Source organism: Ammospiza caudacuta, chromosome 6 (assembly GCF_027887145.1).
Source record: "Ammospiza caudacuta isolate bAmmCau1 chromosome 6, bAmmCau1.pri, whole genome shotgun sequence".
In the NCBI taxonomy this organism is placed as follows: domain Eukaryota; kingdom Metazoa; phylum Chordata; class Aves; order Passeriformes; family Passerellidae; genus Ammospiza; species Ammospiza caudacuta.
The window spans coordinates 11,551,797-11,571,757 of NC_080598.1; the positions used below are offsets into that span (position 1 = coordinate 11,551,797).

The 19,961-nt window shown below is 39.5% G+C and overlaps 1 protein-coding gene across 1 annotated transcript in view; it reads right to left on the reverse strand.

Moving 5' to 3' along the window:
• SHANK2 (SH3 and multiple ankyrin repeat domains 2) overlaps positions 1 to 19,961 on the reverse strand; it is a 255,841-nt gene that overhangs the window by 215,700 nt on the left and 20,180 nt on the right. Inside the window, exons 5-9 of the mRNA XM_058806933.1 lie at positions 19,782 to 19,890; positions 19,383 to 19,534; positions 18,427 to 18,594; positions 16,230 to 16,346; positions 12,759 to 12,836 (exon numbers count right to left, since the gene is read on the reverse strand). Of these exons, the coding sequence (XP_058662916.1) occupies positions 12,759 to 12,836; positions 16,230 to 16,346; positions 18,427 to 18,594; positions 19,383 to 19,534; positions 19,782 to 19,890 (624 nt within the window). The remainder of the gene's footprint in view (positions 1 to 12,758; positions 12,837 to 16,229; positions 16,347 to 18,426; positions 18,595 to 19,382; positions 19,535 to 19,781; positions 19,891 to 19,961) is intronic.

A 19,961-nucleotide genomic window follows, 5' to 3' on the forward strand; every position in this document is an offset into this window, starting at 1 on the left:
TAATTGACCCCACTAAGGCTGTTAACATGGGTACCTAATTATTACCAAATTACCTTTGATAACACTGATATGTGGCCTGGGTAAGTCTGCCACAGGGAAACAAGCAGAGAGTAAAGCTAAGCAGGAAGATGGATCTTGGTAGGAGGCAACTGATATAGAATAAAAAGAGGATAAAACCATGCTGTGAACAGTGGTACCTCCTCCTATTCCCACAATGATCTGCCTCCAGCACAACAAAACCTAATGGAATGCCCAAACCAGGTCCCAGCTGGGACACCCTGAAGCACAAAGCCATGAGTGAACAACTCACCGGGCAGAGCCAGGAGCTGGCTGTCACTCAGGGTGTGTAACAGGGAGCTTGACCAGAAATGTTGTGTTTACAGAGACATTTCCTGTGCTTGGGGAGAAGCAGAGCTGTCACAGACACCCCAGTGTCTCACAGACAGATGTTTCTCTCAAACGATGCAAGGTTCCAGGCCCTCACTGCTTGCCACGGCAGGCAGTGCCAGATGCTCCCCTGCCAAGCCAGGGAAGAAGGGAAGGAGTTTGATCGACACTTGGCCAGTTGCTAGGGGTGGTAACCAAGGGACAGCTCAGCCGGGTGGAAACCGGAATGAATGAAGCAGCTGCAAGGCAGGGACTGGCAGGGAACAGGCAGGAGGTGGGAGCATCCCAGCACTCCTACTCCAGCACTGGGCAAGGAGCAACACCTTCAACACTGGCACCTTCACAAGTGGGCCCCTGCTCCTGACAGATCAGTCTCACCCCTGGCTTTCTGATATTCACAGTCAGAAAAAATCCCTCTGGATAAATGTCACAGACATGTTTTATGAAAAATCCTTTCCTTAGGATTTTTTCTCCTGAGAAGCTGAGAGGCCTCAGGAACAAAATGTAAACATTGATTATCTGCTGCTGTGGATGCAACAGGTGCATCTGGGATTGGTCTCATGTGGTTGTTTCTAATTAATGGCCAATCACAGCCCAGCTGTCCAGACTGTCTCAGTCAGTCACAAGCCTTTGTTATCACTCCTTTTCTATTCTTAGCCAGCCTTCTGATGAAATCCTTTCTTCTATTCTTTTATTATAGTTTTAATATAACATATATAATAAAATAATAAATCAAGCCTTCTAAAACACAGAGTCAGATCCTCATCTCTTCCCTGGTCCTAGGACCACTGTGAACACCACCACAGATAAAGGCACTGTTTAAATTGCCTTTCAGGAGTAAATTCAGAAATTAAATATTTGAGACATATTTAAGGTACTGCTTTTTCTGAATCATGTTCTCCAAAGAAAGTTTAAATCACAGCCAATAAAAGTACTTTGTGTAAACAGTGAAACTGCCCAGATGTCCTGTTACAGGTTTCAGTGTGACAGAGTTTCACAGTGTTTTCAGACTCTGCATCAGACAGAAGTAGCACTGACTCACCACCATCTCTCTGTTTAGCCACATAAATGCAGTTCTAAAGATATCAATTTACTTACAGTCAAGTATTTACATTTTTTATGGGAATTAATGCAGTTTTTCGTTCCTTTTGGGAAATTAGAAGTTGTATTTACACTTTACCTGGCACTAACCTTTCACAACTGGTATTTTCCTGCTCTTGAAATGTATCACAGATAACAATTATATTAAATTAGAGCATGATTTTGTAGCCTGTTAACAAATAAAACTTCAGAGCTTTATGGGCTAGCCCCTGAAAGGCAAACACCACAGCTAAATTACATTACCACTCTAGGGAACAAACTGTTCCACCCAAGGAGAAAGAACAGAAAAAAGACAAACTAAAGCTGTCGTCTCTCAAACCAAGACAAAGAACTTTGACAAACTTTTTGTGTGGGACTGAAGAGAGCCTCTTGGTCCATTTATGTTCCCCTCAGTCCAGGCTTCTGCATTTCTGCCGCACATGCTTACATTTGAGAGAACCAAAGCTCTGAACTGCAGAGCCTTTGGAGGGAGCAGAGGGAGCTGCTGGCCTGGAGCTGCCATTCACAGTGAGCACATAAAACATCACCACTCGCCACCTGCTTTTTGTGCCCCTGCTCTTCTCATCCAGACAACTTCCCTTTCCTGAGGAAAGTGCATTTCATTATTCTTTCCTTCAGGGCTGATGTTTCACCTTTCTCTTGTCTCTGCCAGCCAGAAGTGTTTATTAAATGATGGCTTTTCCAGAAAGCTTGGATTGGCAGTAAGCTCAGGCATGGTGCTGTATATTAAAGGAGGTAACTCCAGCCCAGAACAAAATGTGAATTACATTAGTGCAAATGCAGATGGACAGACAGGACACTGAGGTAAATCTTCCTTACAGGTTCCTGTCTTCAGTGGGAACCACATGAAAGAGGTCACACAACCCCGTGAATAAGACTGTAACCATCAGACTCCAGAAACTGCCTTCCACTTCAACCACAGGCTCACAAAACCACAAATTATTTCTCATTCTAGCAAGGATTATGTTATTTTAAAAATGAAAAAAACACCACTCAAGCAGTCACAGCCATCACACAACAGGATTGAATATCAGCAGAGGCACGTGAGAAATTAACAGAAGGGAATTTAGAAGGAAGTGTTGGAATCACTTCCTTAATTAAAAGACTTTCAGAAATGCTCTTCCACATATCATAATCAGGATGTGTTTGCTTAGTATTAAAAATACATAACCACTTTCCAATAACCACAGCTTTTGGAGATGACACCTCTTTAATCTGATACAAAAATCCAATGCTGTTTACAGTGGGGCAATGGAAAGGTAACATAGCTAAACTTCAATGTATTTATTCTCTACCGTGTCTTCTGGAAAGAAAAGCTCTCCCTAATAAAGCCAAGAGGTACTTGGAGTCTAAAGCCACTTTGAATTTAGTCCCAGCACACCATCAAGCCCACAGCAGTCATCCCCAAGGACATCAGGAAGTTAAATTTAGGTTGTTAAGTGCCAAGACCCTGTTCCCATGCGTGCCCGTGTAGGACACGGCAGCGGGAGGCTCCATCCCTGATAAATGGTGACACAAAAGAACCCAGCACACCCAGCAGACTCAAACAAATCCCGTCCTAAATGGATCTGCATTAGCTGCTCTCATGTAGCGTGTGGATTTTATAACTCTCTCAGCGGGACAGATGGAGTTCAGTTTGGAAAAGCAGGAAGCAATCTGTGTTCCGAATTTCTTTCCCATAGGTGTGGGATGGAAATGTATCGATCACCTACTGTTGGTTCCTTATGCAATTCCAGGAGCCTGCACTTGAAGAGATGTTTATTGATTCAAAGAGCACCACAAGTACCTGGAACTCAAGAGTCCTTAGGAAAGGCATTCTCTTGTAACGTCTGAGCAAAACGTGAAAATGTGGAAAACACTGTTCTGAGCTCAAACCACAATGCACACCTCAGGTGTTTGCCATCAGAATGTTAAGAATTCCAAATGGGTCTTTCTCTGAACCAGCTGGAAAATCCTACACAATTGCCACAACCATTATAACCTAACACAGAACTGCTGGACAATCATGAATTCCTTATTTCACTTCACAAAAATCAAAGGGCAAAGTTTCACCCCACATTTTGTAGTTCCATGGACTGCAGTTGATTTTTGACTTTGAGGCTACGACACAGCAAAATAAAAGTAGCAGAAGCTTCTTGGCTCGTCTCATTAAAAAATAAAACCAAACACTTGATTAATATTCTATTAATATCATTAATTCCCTGTCTTTATCTAACAGTGCTGCTGAATACATAGAATATGAATGACATAAAACATGACCTCAAGGAGATACATATTCTTGCCTTATGGAGACACACATCTACACTTCAAAACTATATTAAAAAATAATTCTGAAGCTGAGATGTAATACATCTATTTAGAAATTTGTCAGAAGCAAATCACTACTTTAGGAAGTTCATTGTTGTGCAGTATTTTGTACATTTAATAAAACAATAATGCTTTTGTTGAAAACAGATCAGAACTGAAAGGTTTTCTTTTATAAAATAAAGTTAATTTTATCCATTTGAAGTTCCCTTTCAGGTGTAACATTTTCAAAATCAGGCAAAACTCACTGATGTAAGGTACGATAGAATAAAGAAGAGCAGTAAAATTGAATTTATTTTCTTTAAATAATAGCCAGTAAAGGTTTATATTAATTGCAGAAATAACCCACATTCTCTACCAGGACAATAAAATGCTGACAATTTTCCTACATTACTTTATAGTAATGTTATGAAGAAATACAAGTGAAAAAAATCATATTCAGCATTTTTCTGCATGCTTCTTTCCTGGACAGAAGAGAACTCAACATTTTTTTAATTATATAATGTAATACAAGCTCAATATTATGCATTTTGAAAGGAATTAACTGTGTATATTAATAGATCTGATGTCCAGTAGATGGCAAAATATCAGCAACCACCACCTTTAATCTTGGCACTGGATTCATTCAAACCCCAAAGTAATTTTTTTTCTTTTTGTTTCCAATATCCACTTTCTATTTCATTGGAGAGCAGGATTAGCTTTACCTTTTGGATGTTTTCTGTCTATTATCTGCTTGAAAGACAATTTCATCTTCGTCAGGTCTCGATACAACAAAGCACAATAATGTTACTATCCTTTAAATAGTCCTTTGAAGACAGTTTCTTCACCACTGATTTTTTTTTTCCTCCAAGAGCATTCTGCTGCTACTGTTCCCAAATTTGCCAGCACATGTTAGCATACTGTGTACTAAAATCTCTTAGCAACAATATCTTAGTGTCTAACATTTCCCTTCTTCCAACTATGATTCACGGAGCCATCTGTAGTCAGATATTGACATGCAGCATCCTAAAATAGGCACCTTACATTTGCTCAACAACTAGTTTTAGCATCTGAAAATATAAATTGTGGGGAGAGGGCCAATATTTCTGTGAGGCTCCTCAGCATTCCCTGGATCATTTCAGCACTGTTTAAACAAAGGCTCGCCACGAGCGCTTCGCCTCAATATCGAGGGCAAAGTATTCGCGCTTTTCCAAACGCCAGCACCGCTTACGTAACCCTCTGAGCAATCCCAGGCTTCCCTGGTGAGGACCCCCTCACACTGCTACTCAGGCTGTTTTTAATAGTAATCAAAGACCAGGTTTTCAAGCTCCGAGATCCAAGCGTTCTTCACACCCTTGGAAGCCTCAGGCTCATGGGAAGCATCCCACGATAGGTAGGACAAGGTCAGTGTCCCAGCTGGGTGAAGACAAAGGGACTTCTGCTGTAGGAAATGCAACAATATCCCACACTCAGGAAGAAAATTTACAACCACAGCCTCTCAAGCACTGCTTTTGCCTCCCAAAACTCTTAGCAAGCTTGCCCTCAGAAAATACAGCATCTTCTTTTCAGCTGCAGCAAGTTAACTCTTAACAGCAAAGACTGCGTAACCCAAGTTATTCGTGGCAATGTGCTGTGCAGCTCTGTACAACTTAAAAGAATAGCGCTGCACTAAAAATGTTAATTAAATAGGAACAGGAAATGTTAATTAAAAATAATCATATTCAGTAGAATATATTACATAGGAAGAGTTGATAGTATGGCTTTGGAACTGTCTCAGGTGTGAGGAACACACTTTCACCCCAGCGAAATCAGTGGGATTTCATCCACTTCAAAGGAATAGAGATTTTACCCTAAATACTTTTCAGCAATTAATATTTTAAAAACAAGCAAACACACAACAACGTGCAGCCAAATACAGCTGGACTCTATCAAAAAAAAGTATGCTGCAAGCATAATAGCACTGGCACATTTTCCTTGCTAAAATGCTGGGTTTGCTTGCAAGAGATTTGACAGCCCCCATGGGTCTTCTGGAATACACTCAGTAGCCATGAAGCTGTGCCAGGGCTGAGCAAATTCCAGTCAGAATATGAGGAAGGCAATCACTCTGAATGACCTCTTTTCTGGCTCTTTTAGGTCCTGCAGCGTTGTCTTCACAGGACTGGACAGCGCCTAAAATGCCTGCAGGCATCTTTGTTCATTCTCCAGTCTTCCTTACTAAGATTTAAAAGGCAGAACCTGTGTTTTATTCTCCATTGTCCTTTCACGAATACACACAACTGCATTCTTAAAATCTAACCACTCTTCATGAATTAGCCATGACTGAATACCTCCAGATTAAAACTAAGCCTGCATGGACACCAAGATAAAAAAATGTAAGTCCTTTCCTCACAACATGGGAGCAAATCACTTCTAAATCATATCCTCCCTAGGCTTTGAAATGCAAACTTAACTCCTAGGACAAAAGGAGTCGTTGTTATGCAAGAACCAGCTTGACAGGAAGTGTTGAACTGAATACACCAGCAAGTCGAGCAGAGTTACAAGGAAACATGTCAGGAAGCCTAAAAAGGAACACGCAGGCAAATCCAATCCCAGGCACAACTTCACTGCTTCACGACATTCTTTTATTTCCCCCTATTTCTTGCAAGAAGAAGTAACTCAGATTTTTAAGTTCTCCTACTTTGTTCAGGCTGTATTGAGCCTCCTCCATGGTCACGGCCTCTATTGAGAAATATTATGTTTCTATTTATTCTAAAAGTAGAGGAAAAAGCCTTCCATCTTCTTCCTGCTTCTCTGCTGAAATGCCACCCAGCAAGTTATCCTCAAGCAAGATGCATTTTCCTGCACTCGTGTTTTAATAATTAAAACAAAGCAGAAAAAGCCAAGTGTGATACACACACACATTTACAATTACAGACTCATTCCTCAGGAAAATCTAGCTCAAGCTGGAAAGAGCCATCAAAAGCCAGTTATTACATAATCCTTATTACTGCTACATGGGCAAGCAGCGGTTCCAAAGGAGCATTTACTGAAAGCAGATAAAGCCAGGTTGCAGCATCAGATGAATCAGATAAGACACAGCCAGCAACAAAATTGACTTAATTTTCTTCGTCCCCTCCAATAATATGCTAAATCAAAAAGCCATGAAATGCAATCTTCTCCAGCTGAACTCTCCTAGAAAAAGGCTGAGAACGTGTGTTATTTGCTAGTTTTTGTTTTCCTTGGTGCTACAGGAAACATTGGTCTCAGGAGAATTCAGCTCAAGGGTTTATAGGTCTGTGCTGCTGTCGAGTGAAGTCTTCCACCTTGCCAGGCAGCCTTACCTCATGGAAAAGCCAAAACCCACCATGTTAGCAGCTTCTTCCCAGAACACTTTCAGAAAAAAAGTCTTCCTACTCACAGCAGACAGACACTTCCCACTATTTCACAGCAGAAACTTTCAGGGATTCAGCTCTGCAAACACTTAATAATATAGTGTTGCTTCAACTGCTAAACCAAATGGCTGGAAATCCTTTTGGAAAGCTCTTAGGATAAAATGCATCGGTGAACAAGACACTGTGATTATTTTACCTAATACATTTGGTGGCTCCATTCCAAACTCTGTGGGTTAACTACAATAAAACCTTTGGAAACAGCAGTCTAGCAATAGTCCATGCCAATAACATACTCTGATGGAGATGAGATTGCCAACTGCATGCCAGGAATGCTCCCTCCAAATGGCAGTGGAAGAAGATGCTAAGTCTGTCCTTCAGGCACAGATTCTACATTTCTATAAGGAGCAAGAACTTGGATGTAGCCAGAAGATAATGCTGGGTAGCCTGTTTTGAAATACAAAAGCAGGAGATGATGCCACACAGCACTCAACCATCGTAACTCCAAGCATGAATCCATTCCTGCAGGCCTCAAGTGCCCACGAGTCCCACTCACAGATTATTTTATCTCCCAGACAAACTGAATGGTCTTAACATCTCAAAACAACGTGATTTAAATTAGGATTATACAAATCCCCACTGCCTCTTGTACCTTCACCCACGACAACTAACTGTGTCTGAATCACACTCAAGCCTTTCTTACTTTAAGGCAAGAGCTGGTGGTGAACCTTACATTTTACTTTATTTGTCCCCTTTTGTAACTTCTGAACTTTTTTCTGGTGGGATAACAGATTGGCTTCTAGCTACCTCAGAGAGTGCACTTTTCCCAAAGAAATTGGACTGCCTGTGGCAACACATGAGGCATGTCAGCTGGACAGGCCTGACTAAGCACAGAGAGAATGGGGAAAAGGGGAAAAGAGGGGTCTTGGATCATTTACATGGAACACAACACAACAGATGGTCACATGGAGACTCCTCCAGAGTTTGCTTTTGGTTAAAAAAATGAAGACACATCCTGCAGTTAAGTATTTTTAGCGTCTCCAAGCATGGCAATATTTTGCTTTTCTCAATAAAAGGTAATCATGCAATTTCATTCTTTTATGCTTTACTTCCATTTGGCTGCTTTTCTGAAAAATGACAGGGTTAAAACTAAAGTCAGAAGGGACCAGCCAGCACTAAGAAAACCATCCCTGAGTCAGGAGGAATCAATTTTACTCTATTTTGTATCCATATGTATTTTTATGCTCCTGTATCTCCTAATAGTCTCAGGAATATTTCATTTGCCACTACTTCCCCTAATATCAATTTCCACCCTTTCAGTTATTCCCCTTCCTTTTAATTATTATTTTTATTTTAATTATGTGTTTTTAAGAAATTGTGCTGAGTGCACCAACATATATAAAGACTCACATACATTTTTGATTTTTAAAGGAAAAAATCCATCGTTTGTTCTGGGGTGGTCACTTGTATAGATTTATATCTTTTTCTAAGTATGAGTAAGTTCCATTATTTGACTGAAATCAGGAAAAAAGCTGGAAAAAGCTTGAAGTCTGGCTAAAGGCAGAATGCATCATGAGCTCATAGCTGTATTTTTTGCCAACTATACCCACTATTCAGTGATTCATTGTTCACACAGGTGCTTCACAAAAGGAATTAAGATGGAAATAAATATGTGGAAAAAGCAAAGTCTTTGTATAATTCAAGTGCTCCATGAACACAATGGTTCCATACTTGAACATCATGACAGGAAGCATTATTTTATATTTGTGATGATGCCTTTCTGAGGCACCTGATGAAGATTTGGGGTTTAAAATTAGCTAGTCACACCCTTTCCAAAAGAAAAAAACCTGAGAAGAACTTTTTGTCCTTCATCTGTAATTTTCACCCAAGAGAGGGAAATTTAAAATGCCAATAATCTAAATCTAAACTGGGCTTTGGGAAGCCATTCTAGTGAGGCGCTGGAAATGCCCAGTTGTGTCTGTGTTCCCCGCAGCCAGCTCAGCTTCCAAATCCATGGGTTTAGTTCCTACTCCTGTTTTTGGAGCCCCTGTGTCTGAGTCAGTCTGGAAACCAGTTCCCACTGCCAGGTTGTTAACATGCACACAGGGCAATAAAAGAAAATAAAACTTAACACCACAACATAACACAACAGGGGAGAGAGCTCAAGGAGGGGTGGGTCAGCAGAGCTTTTCAGTGTGAGGAAAACAACACATGTTTTCCCTCGCCCAGGCTCCAAAAGAACTGAATCATTTTGTTTTTCCAAATAACAGAGAGAGCAGGCATGAAAAAATTCAGTTCAAATGATTCAAACCTGGCAAAAAAAAAAAAAAAAAAGTGAGCAATTGAAAATAGAGGCAGGGCCAACACACTGAAAGGAGCAATTCTACCTGCAGTGGAGCTGGAAGATTGCTGTTCCTCCTGCAATCCATGGGATGTAGGGCACATGGATTATTCAGGCTGGTCTGGGACAGCAAAGGCCAATTATTAGGGACACCTGAGACACAAACCATTCTCAGGTACAACTCTGCCCTTAAAAGGTGGCACTAAATGCCACCTCAGAATAGCTGCTCTGTACATGGAAACACATTTGTTGTAAAAACACTGACTAATTATTAGCACTATTAGCTAAAATAGTATTTTATTGCCCATTTGAATTATTCATATGGAGCTGCTGATCACTAAAAGAGAAAGACCTGATAAACAAGGTGTAGGGTCATTTTAACTTACTTCATTTCAACAGCTTGTAAATACTGCTAAACTCAGATTGCTGAGCTATTGGATTAATATTTGCTAGATAGGCAATGAATTATTTTACATTAACGTAGAAGCACAAGAAATGTGTGGAAAACCAAGTAACTGTGGACAGCAATGGGATACCATGGCTTTTCTGAAAGGCTGTTTCTGGAGGTTTTACTAATAAAATAAAACTAATAAAATAGCATGTAAGTTACTTAGATGGCCCTGCCAAGATGGGCTGAGTAAGTGATTAATAAACAGAACTGGCAATATAATATAACGATGTGGCACAAGTTTCATCTCACCTCAAATTGCTAAATATGAAAGACAGGAAAATTTCTGCTGACTCCATGTTCTGCAGACTTTCAGCAATGGGTGACATCAGCTGTACCCAACACCAATTGCTGACTCTATGCAACCCAGGAATGGGTCAGGATGAAACACATCCCTGCAAAGGCAGCTAACACAAGGTTAGGTGCTTAACAGGGAAATACAGCCAAGCTTTTTGTGTGTCCTCAACACCTGGTAATGCCATTCCAATGCTAACTCTGCTGGACACTGAAAAGGCAAAAAGGACACCCAGATCCCAGGTAGGGGGGGTGTGGGATCCCTGAATTAAGCGGCACAGAATTCAGCTCAGATTATTTTTACTTCCTGTCATCTAGTGTATCTATGCTTGTTTTAACAAGCCCTGTGATTTGGTGAGAAATGAGCACGTGCACATTTATTCTTTTGGTTGCAAAATTGCACCGCATTCATTGGACACTGATGCCTGATACAAACTCTGCCACTAATTTTCATCAAAAGAAACAAAGCCTTGGCAGGCCTTGAAAACAGGACACAAATTTATCTACAAATGTCTGGATCCTGCTGTTTCTACAGAATAGTCCAGCTTTCATATCATCAATTTTCTGAGCAGCAACTCCAAAGAATCATCCTTTTAATGTTTCTGAGAAAGGGACATAATGGAAGTGACTCAAAGGAATAGATGCTGCAGCTACAACCACTCTCATTATGTACATATGAGATGCCTCAATGTTCCTGCCTGCTGATTACAGGAGCAAACATTTTTAGTATGCAAAATCCTATTAACTCAAGGGGATTCTGCATAATTTTATAACAGCTCCACTTGTGGTGTTTGATCAACTGGGTCAGCAACAGACAGATGGCAAAGAATTAATTCTCTAAGGCTGCTTTATTGCAGGGCTGGCATTGGGGTTTCCTCCACTCACTCCACTGGGATAAAACAGAACTTTTTCTATATTCCCTATACCTTTTTCTCTTCTAAGAGCAAGAATGTTGGAGCTGTCAGCACAAAGAGGAAGACAAATGAAAACTCTTCTGTGTGACATTTACTCTCTCCTATAAAATCCTAAACCAAAAAGGAAAGTTAACTTCAAAAACATAAAGTAACACAATAATCCAAGAGATTACTCTGGAACACATCCCTCCAATAATTAGGGTTTTCTGTTGCTCCACTGATCACTTCATAATTCTGAGGTGCAGAGAAAAGTATTAGCCAGTACTTTGTGAATTTGTGCTTAGCATGTATTTAGATGGAAAATTATTAGCAGTCTGAAAATGGTGTCTAAGATTAAATCATTAATGCACCATTTCCCCAGTTTGAGGAAAGTGGTCCCAAAAGTAAACAATAATCTGGCTGGGACTTATAAACAGAACTCTTAAGCTTATGAGATGCACAACTTAGGCCCAGAAAACCTTCAAAACATGGAGGGAATTAAACTGATAGAGAAATATTTGGCTGAGGTTTTTTTGAAAGCCCTGTAACTACACAAACTTGGAGGAGTTAACTCAGAGACTCACATGGATCCAGCAAAAATTCCAACTGTTTCACTTGTCAAAGCATTGTCCCTTGAATCCTCTGCCAGCATTATCCAAAGTGAATCAAAAGGCAATGGGGAAGACACACCAAGGAAAGACAAATCAGGATTTCTTTTAGTTGAAAAACCCCTTGGTTTGGAGAAACAGCCCCATTCTGTTTCACCACAGCACAGTTCCTGTTAATGTCACTGTGTCATCATTCTTCCAGAAGCACTGATTTTTGTAACTTGAAAAAAATTCTTCTGGCTTTTGTTTGTTGTTTGTTTTTTTTTTTTTTTCCTGTGTTTTTTTCTTTTAATATTACAGCTTCCATCCTGATTTCTCACATCACTTTGCATTAGGAATGTTTCTCTGACATCCAAGCTAATTAAGCCTGCTTCAGAAATAAGGGCCTGAGGTTGTCAGCCATACCTCACAACCCTTTGGACAAACAATTCTCCTCCATTTGGATTTTTAACTAGGCTTACTGGAAGTGCTTTCATATCAGAAAATGGAGACAAAATTTTGACTAATCAAAAGCAAGACTTCCATTTTCTTTTGGAGATAACAGATGGCAGCTTCAGCCTCTAACGCTGACAGTGCACTAGGTCAATCCCATGCCTGAAACTTAGCCCATCTCTTTGGCCTCACATCCAAGGAAGGATGAGTTTCTTTTTGGCTAAATCAAGAGGAGGCAAGCAACCCAAAGTGCTCAGACAATCCTTGGACCACTCTTAAACAAATCTTGGATCTTTCTTACATGATACCGGAGATCAGTAAAGAGCAAGGCACATCTGACTGCAGGAAACCAAGGATTTCATCTTCTGCCACCAACAGCTCACAGAATTCTCAAACTCATTAACAGTGTCACCTAAGGGTGTGTTCCTCTCATTCCTAATTATTCCAGGATATCTCCACTTAGTGAATTAGATAAAAACCAAAGTCTTCACTCACTTCCACACCTGTGTTTAGCCTTGTACGGTGTGACTCCTCCCCCAAACCCAAGTTCATTTGATGTTTTCTTCCCAATATTTCAGGGGGAAGAGGTATTTCCTTTTTTACCTGAAATGGAGACTGGCTGTTGTAATTCTTGATCTCCTTGTTGGCTCCCCGGAACAGCAGCACCCTTGCACAGCTCTCCTGAAAATGATGGAAAAGAAAACTTGTTCATAAAGATCCTTTGACACTAAGAAGACTGTGGATGCTAAGAGGTTATGAGGTGGTTGGTCTATATTTTCATGATAAAAATAAACCAAATAAATTATCTGAGAACTTAAATTGTTAAAACAGCATTTTAAAAATGACAGGGCTTCAGGTGTTTTGCAGTATATTAGAAACACTAGGCAAGTGTAAAGAAACATGCAGGAATACAACTAGTAAATACCTTATTAAATTTCTAAGCAACTGTACTGACAAAGTTCCATATTTGACAAATCAAATTTTTCACAAATTTGACTCCCATATGGGGTTTTTGCCTACATTGTTGCAAAAACAGTATTGTTCACAGAACTGGGATGAATTATATCCTTCCCTCCTGCTAAAAGTTAAACAAAGCAGTTTTACCACTTATTTTGTTGGGGACTTTTTTCAACCTGTCCTCAATATTAAATGTATGATTATTTTTTTCACAGTACACATGAAATTCTTTGATCTGCCCATACACTCTACACTGACCAGCCTTATTGCCTCTCTTTTCCCCTAAAAAATGCTAGGAGTTACAGCACTAGGAGCAAAATTTGGCTTCAGATCCTCCAAACTGAGAAAATCTGCGAAGGAAATGACTTAAAAACAATTTAATTTGGCCAATACAATGCATTGGTTAAATCATTGCTCTCCATAGCTGTTAAATATGACTGCCCACAATCTGGTAGAAATTCTTGGAGGTTCTGAGTGGATTCTCAGAATTTTTGATGATTCCTGTATGGACACTGTTTCTTACTTGTCATCTTTAATGTTTATCTTATTCACATTTCAAATCAATTCACATTTCAAAAGAGTTTTATATTCCCTCATTGCAAACATTGTTCTTAATTTTCTTGTGCTTTCTGTGTTGTCTTGATACGCTATGCTATGGAGTTCTACCTAATGAGGTATTTGGATGTGCTACCCTTCACTTTGAACAGCAAATTTGCAGTCATAGAAGAGAAAGTACATAATTTAGGTATTTTAGTGACAGAAATGAAGCTTATTTACTAGACTCTGAGTCACAGGTTAATTTGCAGAAATTATGATTGAAAATCATTACTGTCATTGTGCTTTCTAATTTCTCACGATGGATTCTTGGTCCCATTAAGTCTCCCCATCACAGGGCTGCCCTAAATGTATCTGGAAAGGAGGTTATCCTACCTTTTCCTCAACTGAAAAACAACAGAATGGATCAAGATGGTAAATTAACAATTATCTCTTAGATTATAATTTTTAATGATATACAATTAACTGAGATAGAGAAAATGCAACCAAAGTGCAAATTGCTGTGCAAGCAAATGAGACTATCTCTAAACAATTGATCAATGCCCAATTTTAATCAAGAACTTGAAGATATAATAATTATATTGAACAATATACTGTATTTATTGGGTGATTATTCATTTGTTTATCAGAATAAATCACCCAACATTACAACATCAAAAGAATTATACATTCAAAAACTCTCTACAAATTTAACTCAGCTGCCTGCAGTGTAACAAAAACATGCAAAGGGATTTATTAATTAAATGATTGTGACTCGAAAGCTTTTGCCAAAAGTTGTCAAAGAGCTGTTCAACATTAAAAAAAAATGGGTTAAGTATTGCATTTGTTTGTTTATTTATTTTTATTCTTTTGAATATTCTTATTCTTTTTTATTCTTGCTGAATTTTAACTTTTGAAACAAACAGAAGCAATATTAACTTCACATTTGCTCCTTTTTGTTTCCTCCCCATCTGTCAGATTGTATTTAATTTTAATACTACAACAGCCTTCATCTCAGATCCAGTCCTCCCAGTGAAAGAGGGCACATTTCATCCCAGAAAAAAACAGACTTACTGCATGGCCATGGAATAACTTCCAAAACCAAGAGTTTATTCAGATCAGGACTTCGGTGACATCCAGGAAAACAAATTTACCAACTTCAGAAAGTAAGCAAAGAAAATTCCCCAGGGAAACGGGAAGGGAAGATCAAACGGGTAACGACTCCATCTACAGGAATCTGGAGGTAACAGGGGTACTGCCGTCCTTCCCATCCTCTCCAGCTGGAAAAGGCAGCACCGTTCCTTCCACATGAACCAGTAACAACTTTCCATTAAAAAAAAAATGCACTGGCAAAATCAGCACAGGTTAAGGTTCACAGCACTCCAAGGGAAACTCTGTATTTGCACATACCTGATGAAGGAAAACAGAAGGACAACAGTGCAGGCAGAATATGTTGAAGTTCTATTCACCAAGCCAAGCTTAGTGACTGTGTAATATTTGAAAATTTGTAGATGCAGTTTCAATTAGAGTCCAAGTCTCCTGCAGAATAACTTCTACTGAGGTCAGGAAAACACATCTGTTCATGGAAAATGCTGTAATTCTACAGGATTTCTCTAATTCCCACCTCATACTGCATAAACTTTGCTAAAAGTGTATGGTCTTGAAAAATGTCCAATTATCTCCAAATTTTTTTTTTTAAGCTGAGGGCATTTTAGACCTAATTGAGGAATCTGTCTTGACAAGACTTTAGAAAAAAAAATAAGATGGTAATTTAATTAAGAAGCAGATCCTTTAACAGATGTTACACTGTTTACAGTCACATCTCATGCTTTCCAAATTCAATGAAATATTCCATGTGCTGAATTTTAACTTAGTTCTAAAACTCATCCCCTCCCCATTCTATCTCTGCAAAGAGAGTATAAAATGCTACCAAATCAAAAGATTCTGGTACTTGTAAATGACTACACAAGTTGTAGACAAAGAATCCAGTACCTTCTGTATAGAGACAATTCCACAGTATTTTGTAACTCTTTCTTATTTAATTCTAAGTTAAATTATAGACTTACAGCAATAAATTCTGTACAGGAAACAAATACCTAGATATTAATCAAACCCAAAAAAGCTGGTAAAGCATAATGTTTTATTGTTTAATATCCCTACTCTTTCTACCTACAATGAGCAGCCTTATTTGTAATCAGTGAATGAAACAGCACTAAAATAATTTCAACTATGTTCTTTCCAGATTGCAAGATCATTTTTTAATACCTGAAGCACTTCATTGCACATAAAATAATGTAGTGATAGGATGAAGGGGAAAGGCTTCAAACTGAAAGAGAGCAGGTTTAGTTCAGATATTGGGAGAGAATTCCCCCCTGAGAGGGAGGTGAAGTCCTGGGGAAGTTGTGGATGGCTCATCCCTGGAATGTTCAAAGCTAGGTTGGATGGTGTTTGGAGCGATGAGGTGTAGTGGAAGGGCATTGCAACTGGATGATCTTCAAGTTCCCTTCCAAGGCAACCCATCCTGTGATTCTGTGAGCTCCCAGCTGCTGCTGGGGACATTTCTGTCCCTGCAGGGGCTCTCACCTGGTTGTAGAGGGCACAGATGTGCAGGGCCGTGTTCCCCGAGGCGTTCTGCGCGCACATGTCAGCGCCGTAGAACAGGAGGTGCTCCAGGTGTTGGACGTGGCCGTACCTGCAAGCCTGGGCAGGGATAAATCAATATTCTGGTTATTACACCAAAGGCTAGGCAAGATTTTCAGCAGAGAAGGTGCTGTTTTTACTGAGGGTCTAATTTTTAGAATCACACCTGGTTCTCTGATGGGAGCACAGATACCTAGATGTGCATTCCTGCCCCAATTCCAATGTGGGTGCTTCAGGTACAGCAATCCTGTGCTTGAGCTTAACCATCTAAATATTTTGGGAATGGCAGCCCAAGGGATCAGGAAAATACTGCCTTTGGAACTTTTTATCCACTAATATTCAGGACTCAAATGTGACAAGTTGTTGTCCTGCTACACTCCGGAACGCTGCCCACCAGATGGCACTGAAGATGACCAAATTGCCAGAGCTTTTTCCTCAAACTGCTTAGAGGCCTTAGAAAGAAAATCTGGCCAAAATCCAAGTAAATCTTCTTGGTTCTGTGATGTCAAACAGACACACAACATACACAAGACACTGCTCCAAAACAGGGGGAAATCTTCAAGAGTTACTTTATCTGTCACACAAATAAAAGTTTCAACCCTGGATTTTTGGAAATAAGCCTCTATGAAGAAGATTCATAGAAATTAGAAGCTTTCCTGATTAGCAAATAAGCTTTAGAAAAATCACAGTGATTCTAGTCCATGGCCTCTTTTACTTGACATCCTTCTCCTCTATGGCCCACTGACCAAGCATCTCCCAATTTTTAATGTTTTGAACTTTGTGGTATCTTAGATCAGCATCATTCCTACATCGAATAATCAGAACTTAAGGTAAGACACACAGGTATAGAAATCCACTCAGTCACTCCTGAATTCAGTGGGAGGTACAGACTGACACACCTGGCCTGGATCTACAATTTGGAAGAGAAAAGTTAAGTGGACTGCTCAGGGCACAAATTAACTCCCCATCCTTCTCATTTCATTGAGGAATGTTTGAATTATTGATTAGTCAAAACAGATTACTTCTAACCCGGATGTAAACATTGATTTATTTAGGATTACAACCAACACAGGGAGTTTGGAAAGCTCTATTTCATTATGAGAAATAATAACCCTATGTGTATGAGGCTAGTGTTTAAAAAGAGGGACATTTTCTCTGTATTTTTATGGAGTCCAGATAGGGCAATACTTTGATCTAGACAATCCATTTCCTCCATATCCTCAGAAAATATGGTAAAAAATTAATTCCTTTCTTTTCCCCTACTCTAGAGATGGATCCAAACAACCTTGACCTAGACCCACTTAGTGAAAAAGCTCCAATTCCTGCCCAAATGGGTGCCAAAGCTACCTCCCATTTCTTTCCAAGAAAAGAAAAAATCTGTGTACTAAAGAATTTAGTGCACAGAAAATAAATTGAGTCAAGATGACCCAGGCAGACCTGTAAGGTTGATTACTTGTATCTTTATCTCATATTGCAGCAGTTCCAATTTTTGTAGTTCTCCAAACTCATCCATACAGAGACATGACAAAGTAGCAGCAATGACATTGGGACTGTTAGAATCTTTGAACTCTGTATATTACTGAGTTTATCCCTGTGCAAAGGGAAATCAATAAAGCATTTTTACACAACTGCTGGATAGCATTCAGGCATTTCTGGAGAGGACAGGGAGAGGCTGATGGACCCCAGCAGCAGGATCCTCAACCCAAACCTTCCTGTGAAGTTCAGCAGAGACAAAGGGAAAACAGCCTGACAAACACAGAAGGAGCATTACCAAGGACACTGACACTGGCATCTAACCAAAAGAAAGAGCTACATGTTCCTACTGAAGTGCCACATACAAGAATCTAAACTTCCAAGAGTTCATGGCATAAATATGATGAGTGCAATTTCTGCATCAAAATCCACAGTAACCAGAGGATTTCAAAGTTACAGAGCACCACTAGAATAGTTTTATACTTCTTAGTCACCATAGCAGGATGCAAAGTGAATAAATAAAAACAAGTAGAAAAAGCAGATAGAAAAAAGAAGAAATTTCATACTTGAATGTGCAGGGACTTCAAAATAGCGCTTAACCCTAGAACAACCATGAACAACTTCCTCATGCAAGTCCAACTCCAAACAAAAAGCAAATCTTTCCTACCTGATGAATTTCCTGCCATCCATTTTCATCCTTGCAGCTGACTGTAGCATGTTCATGGAGCAAGAGCTCACAGCAGAAAGGGTCCCCTCCCACCACGGCTGTGTGGTACAGCGGGGTCAGGCCACAGCTGTCCTTGTAGTTGGGAGATGCTCCCAGCTCTAAAAGGGTCTGAAAGCAATCACAGACTGTGAAAAATAGATTTGGGAGGGACTTCCACAAAAAGGGTCTTTACCTGAAAAAGTATGTATAAGGTTGATCATTGACATAACATTTTTGCTCAAATATTTATCAGCTGCTAAGTGTGGGCCACAGCACAGACTAAGTTAAGCAAGAAATGACCTTGGGTGAATTAAGATCTAAAGGAATCTATGGGGATGGCACAGGAAGGAGTGGCAATGTCCAGTTTCCATCCTCTCACTAGGTTCAGATATGTCAGCTCTGTAAATGTTGCATCACCTTTGCAACACGTTCACCTTCAGTTCCAAGGTGCTTTACCAAAAATGTCATGCAATTTAAATATCTGTCAAAAGGAAATAAGCAAAACCCATAAATCTAAGACTTCATCTAGACCATCAGAGTGAATTAAGAATAGCTGTTAAAATACAGAAGAAAACAGAAGACATTGTGTTAAAGCATAATGTGTAATCCATGCCACCGGAAGCTGCTTTCAAAGAATTAAGAAACAATAAATGCTATTCCTATTTCCTCAGACAGATCTCAGTGTATCAATGAATAAGCTTAAATTTCACCACTTTTCTTCCTACCAGGAAAAGATAGATCAGAAATTAAAAGGCTCCTTATTGAAGGCTAAGATTTGAAAGCTACAAGAAAGCACTAGAACAAGCACATCCTAAAGGATCCATGGAGGACAACACAGTAATTAACTGAAAACAGTCTCACTTATGCCTTTTTTTTTTTAACTAGATAACACATAATTTGCTCCTGAAAGTGTTTACCTTGAGGGCTACTTGGTTCTTGGCTCTGGCTGCTTTGTGCAGGGCTGTCATTCCATCTTTGGCTCTGAAGTCTAAATGTGCTCCTCCATTTTTCAGGGCTTTTATCACTTCTACTGTGTTGTCAAGCTGAGCTGCCAAAGTTAGGGGTGTTTCTAAGAAAGAGAAGAGGATCTACTTGGAAAAAGGTGAGCAAAATTATAAAATAAATTTAAGTTACTTTATAAAATAAAGTTTAAAATACTGTTATAAAATTATCAATTATCTCCTTTGGACAGCAAAGCCATACAGATTGCACAGGCTCAGAGTTGTGAAGGAATGTGTGAGATTCACCCTGTTAATCAATTTAAGTTTAACTAACTCAAGGTACTCCTGTATGCTGCTTAGTTTAGTTGTTCTGACCTCCACTTTCTAAGTCATGATAGTTTGGGTCCAGTCCTCGGTCCAACATCTTGGTCATTTTTTCCACAGAGAGATGGTGGACATGATCCATAAACTTTTTCAAATTGGCCTGAAACAAAGAGCAAAAAATTAATCATCCTCTGATTTCAAAAATAAAATTTTTACTAAAAATGAAACATT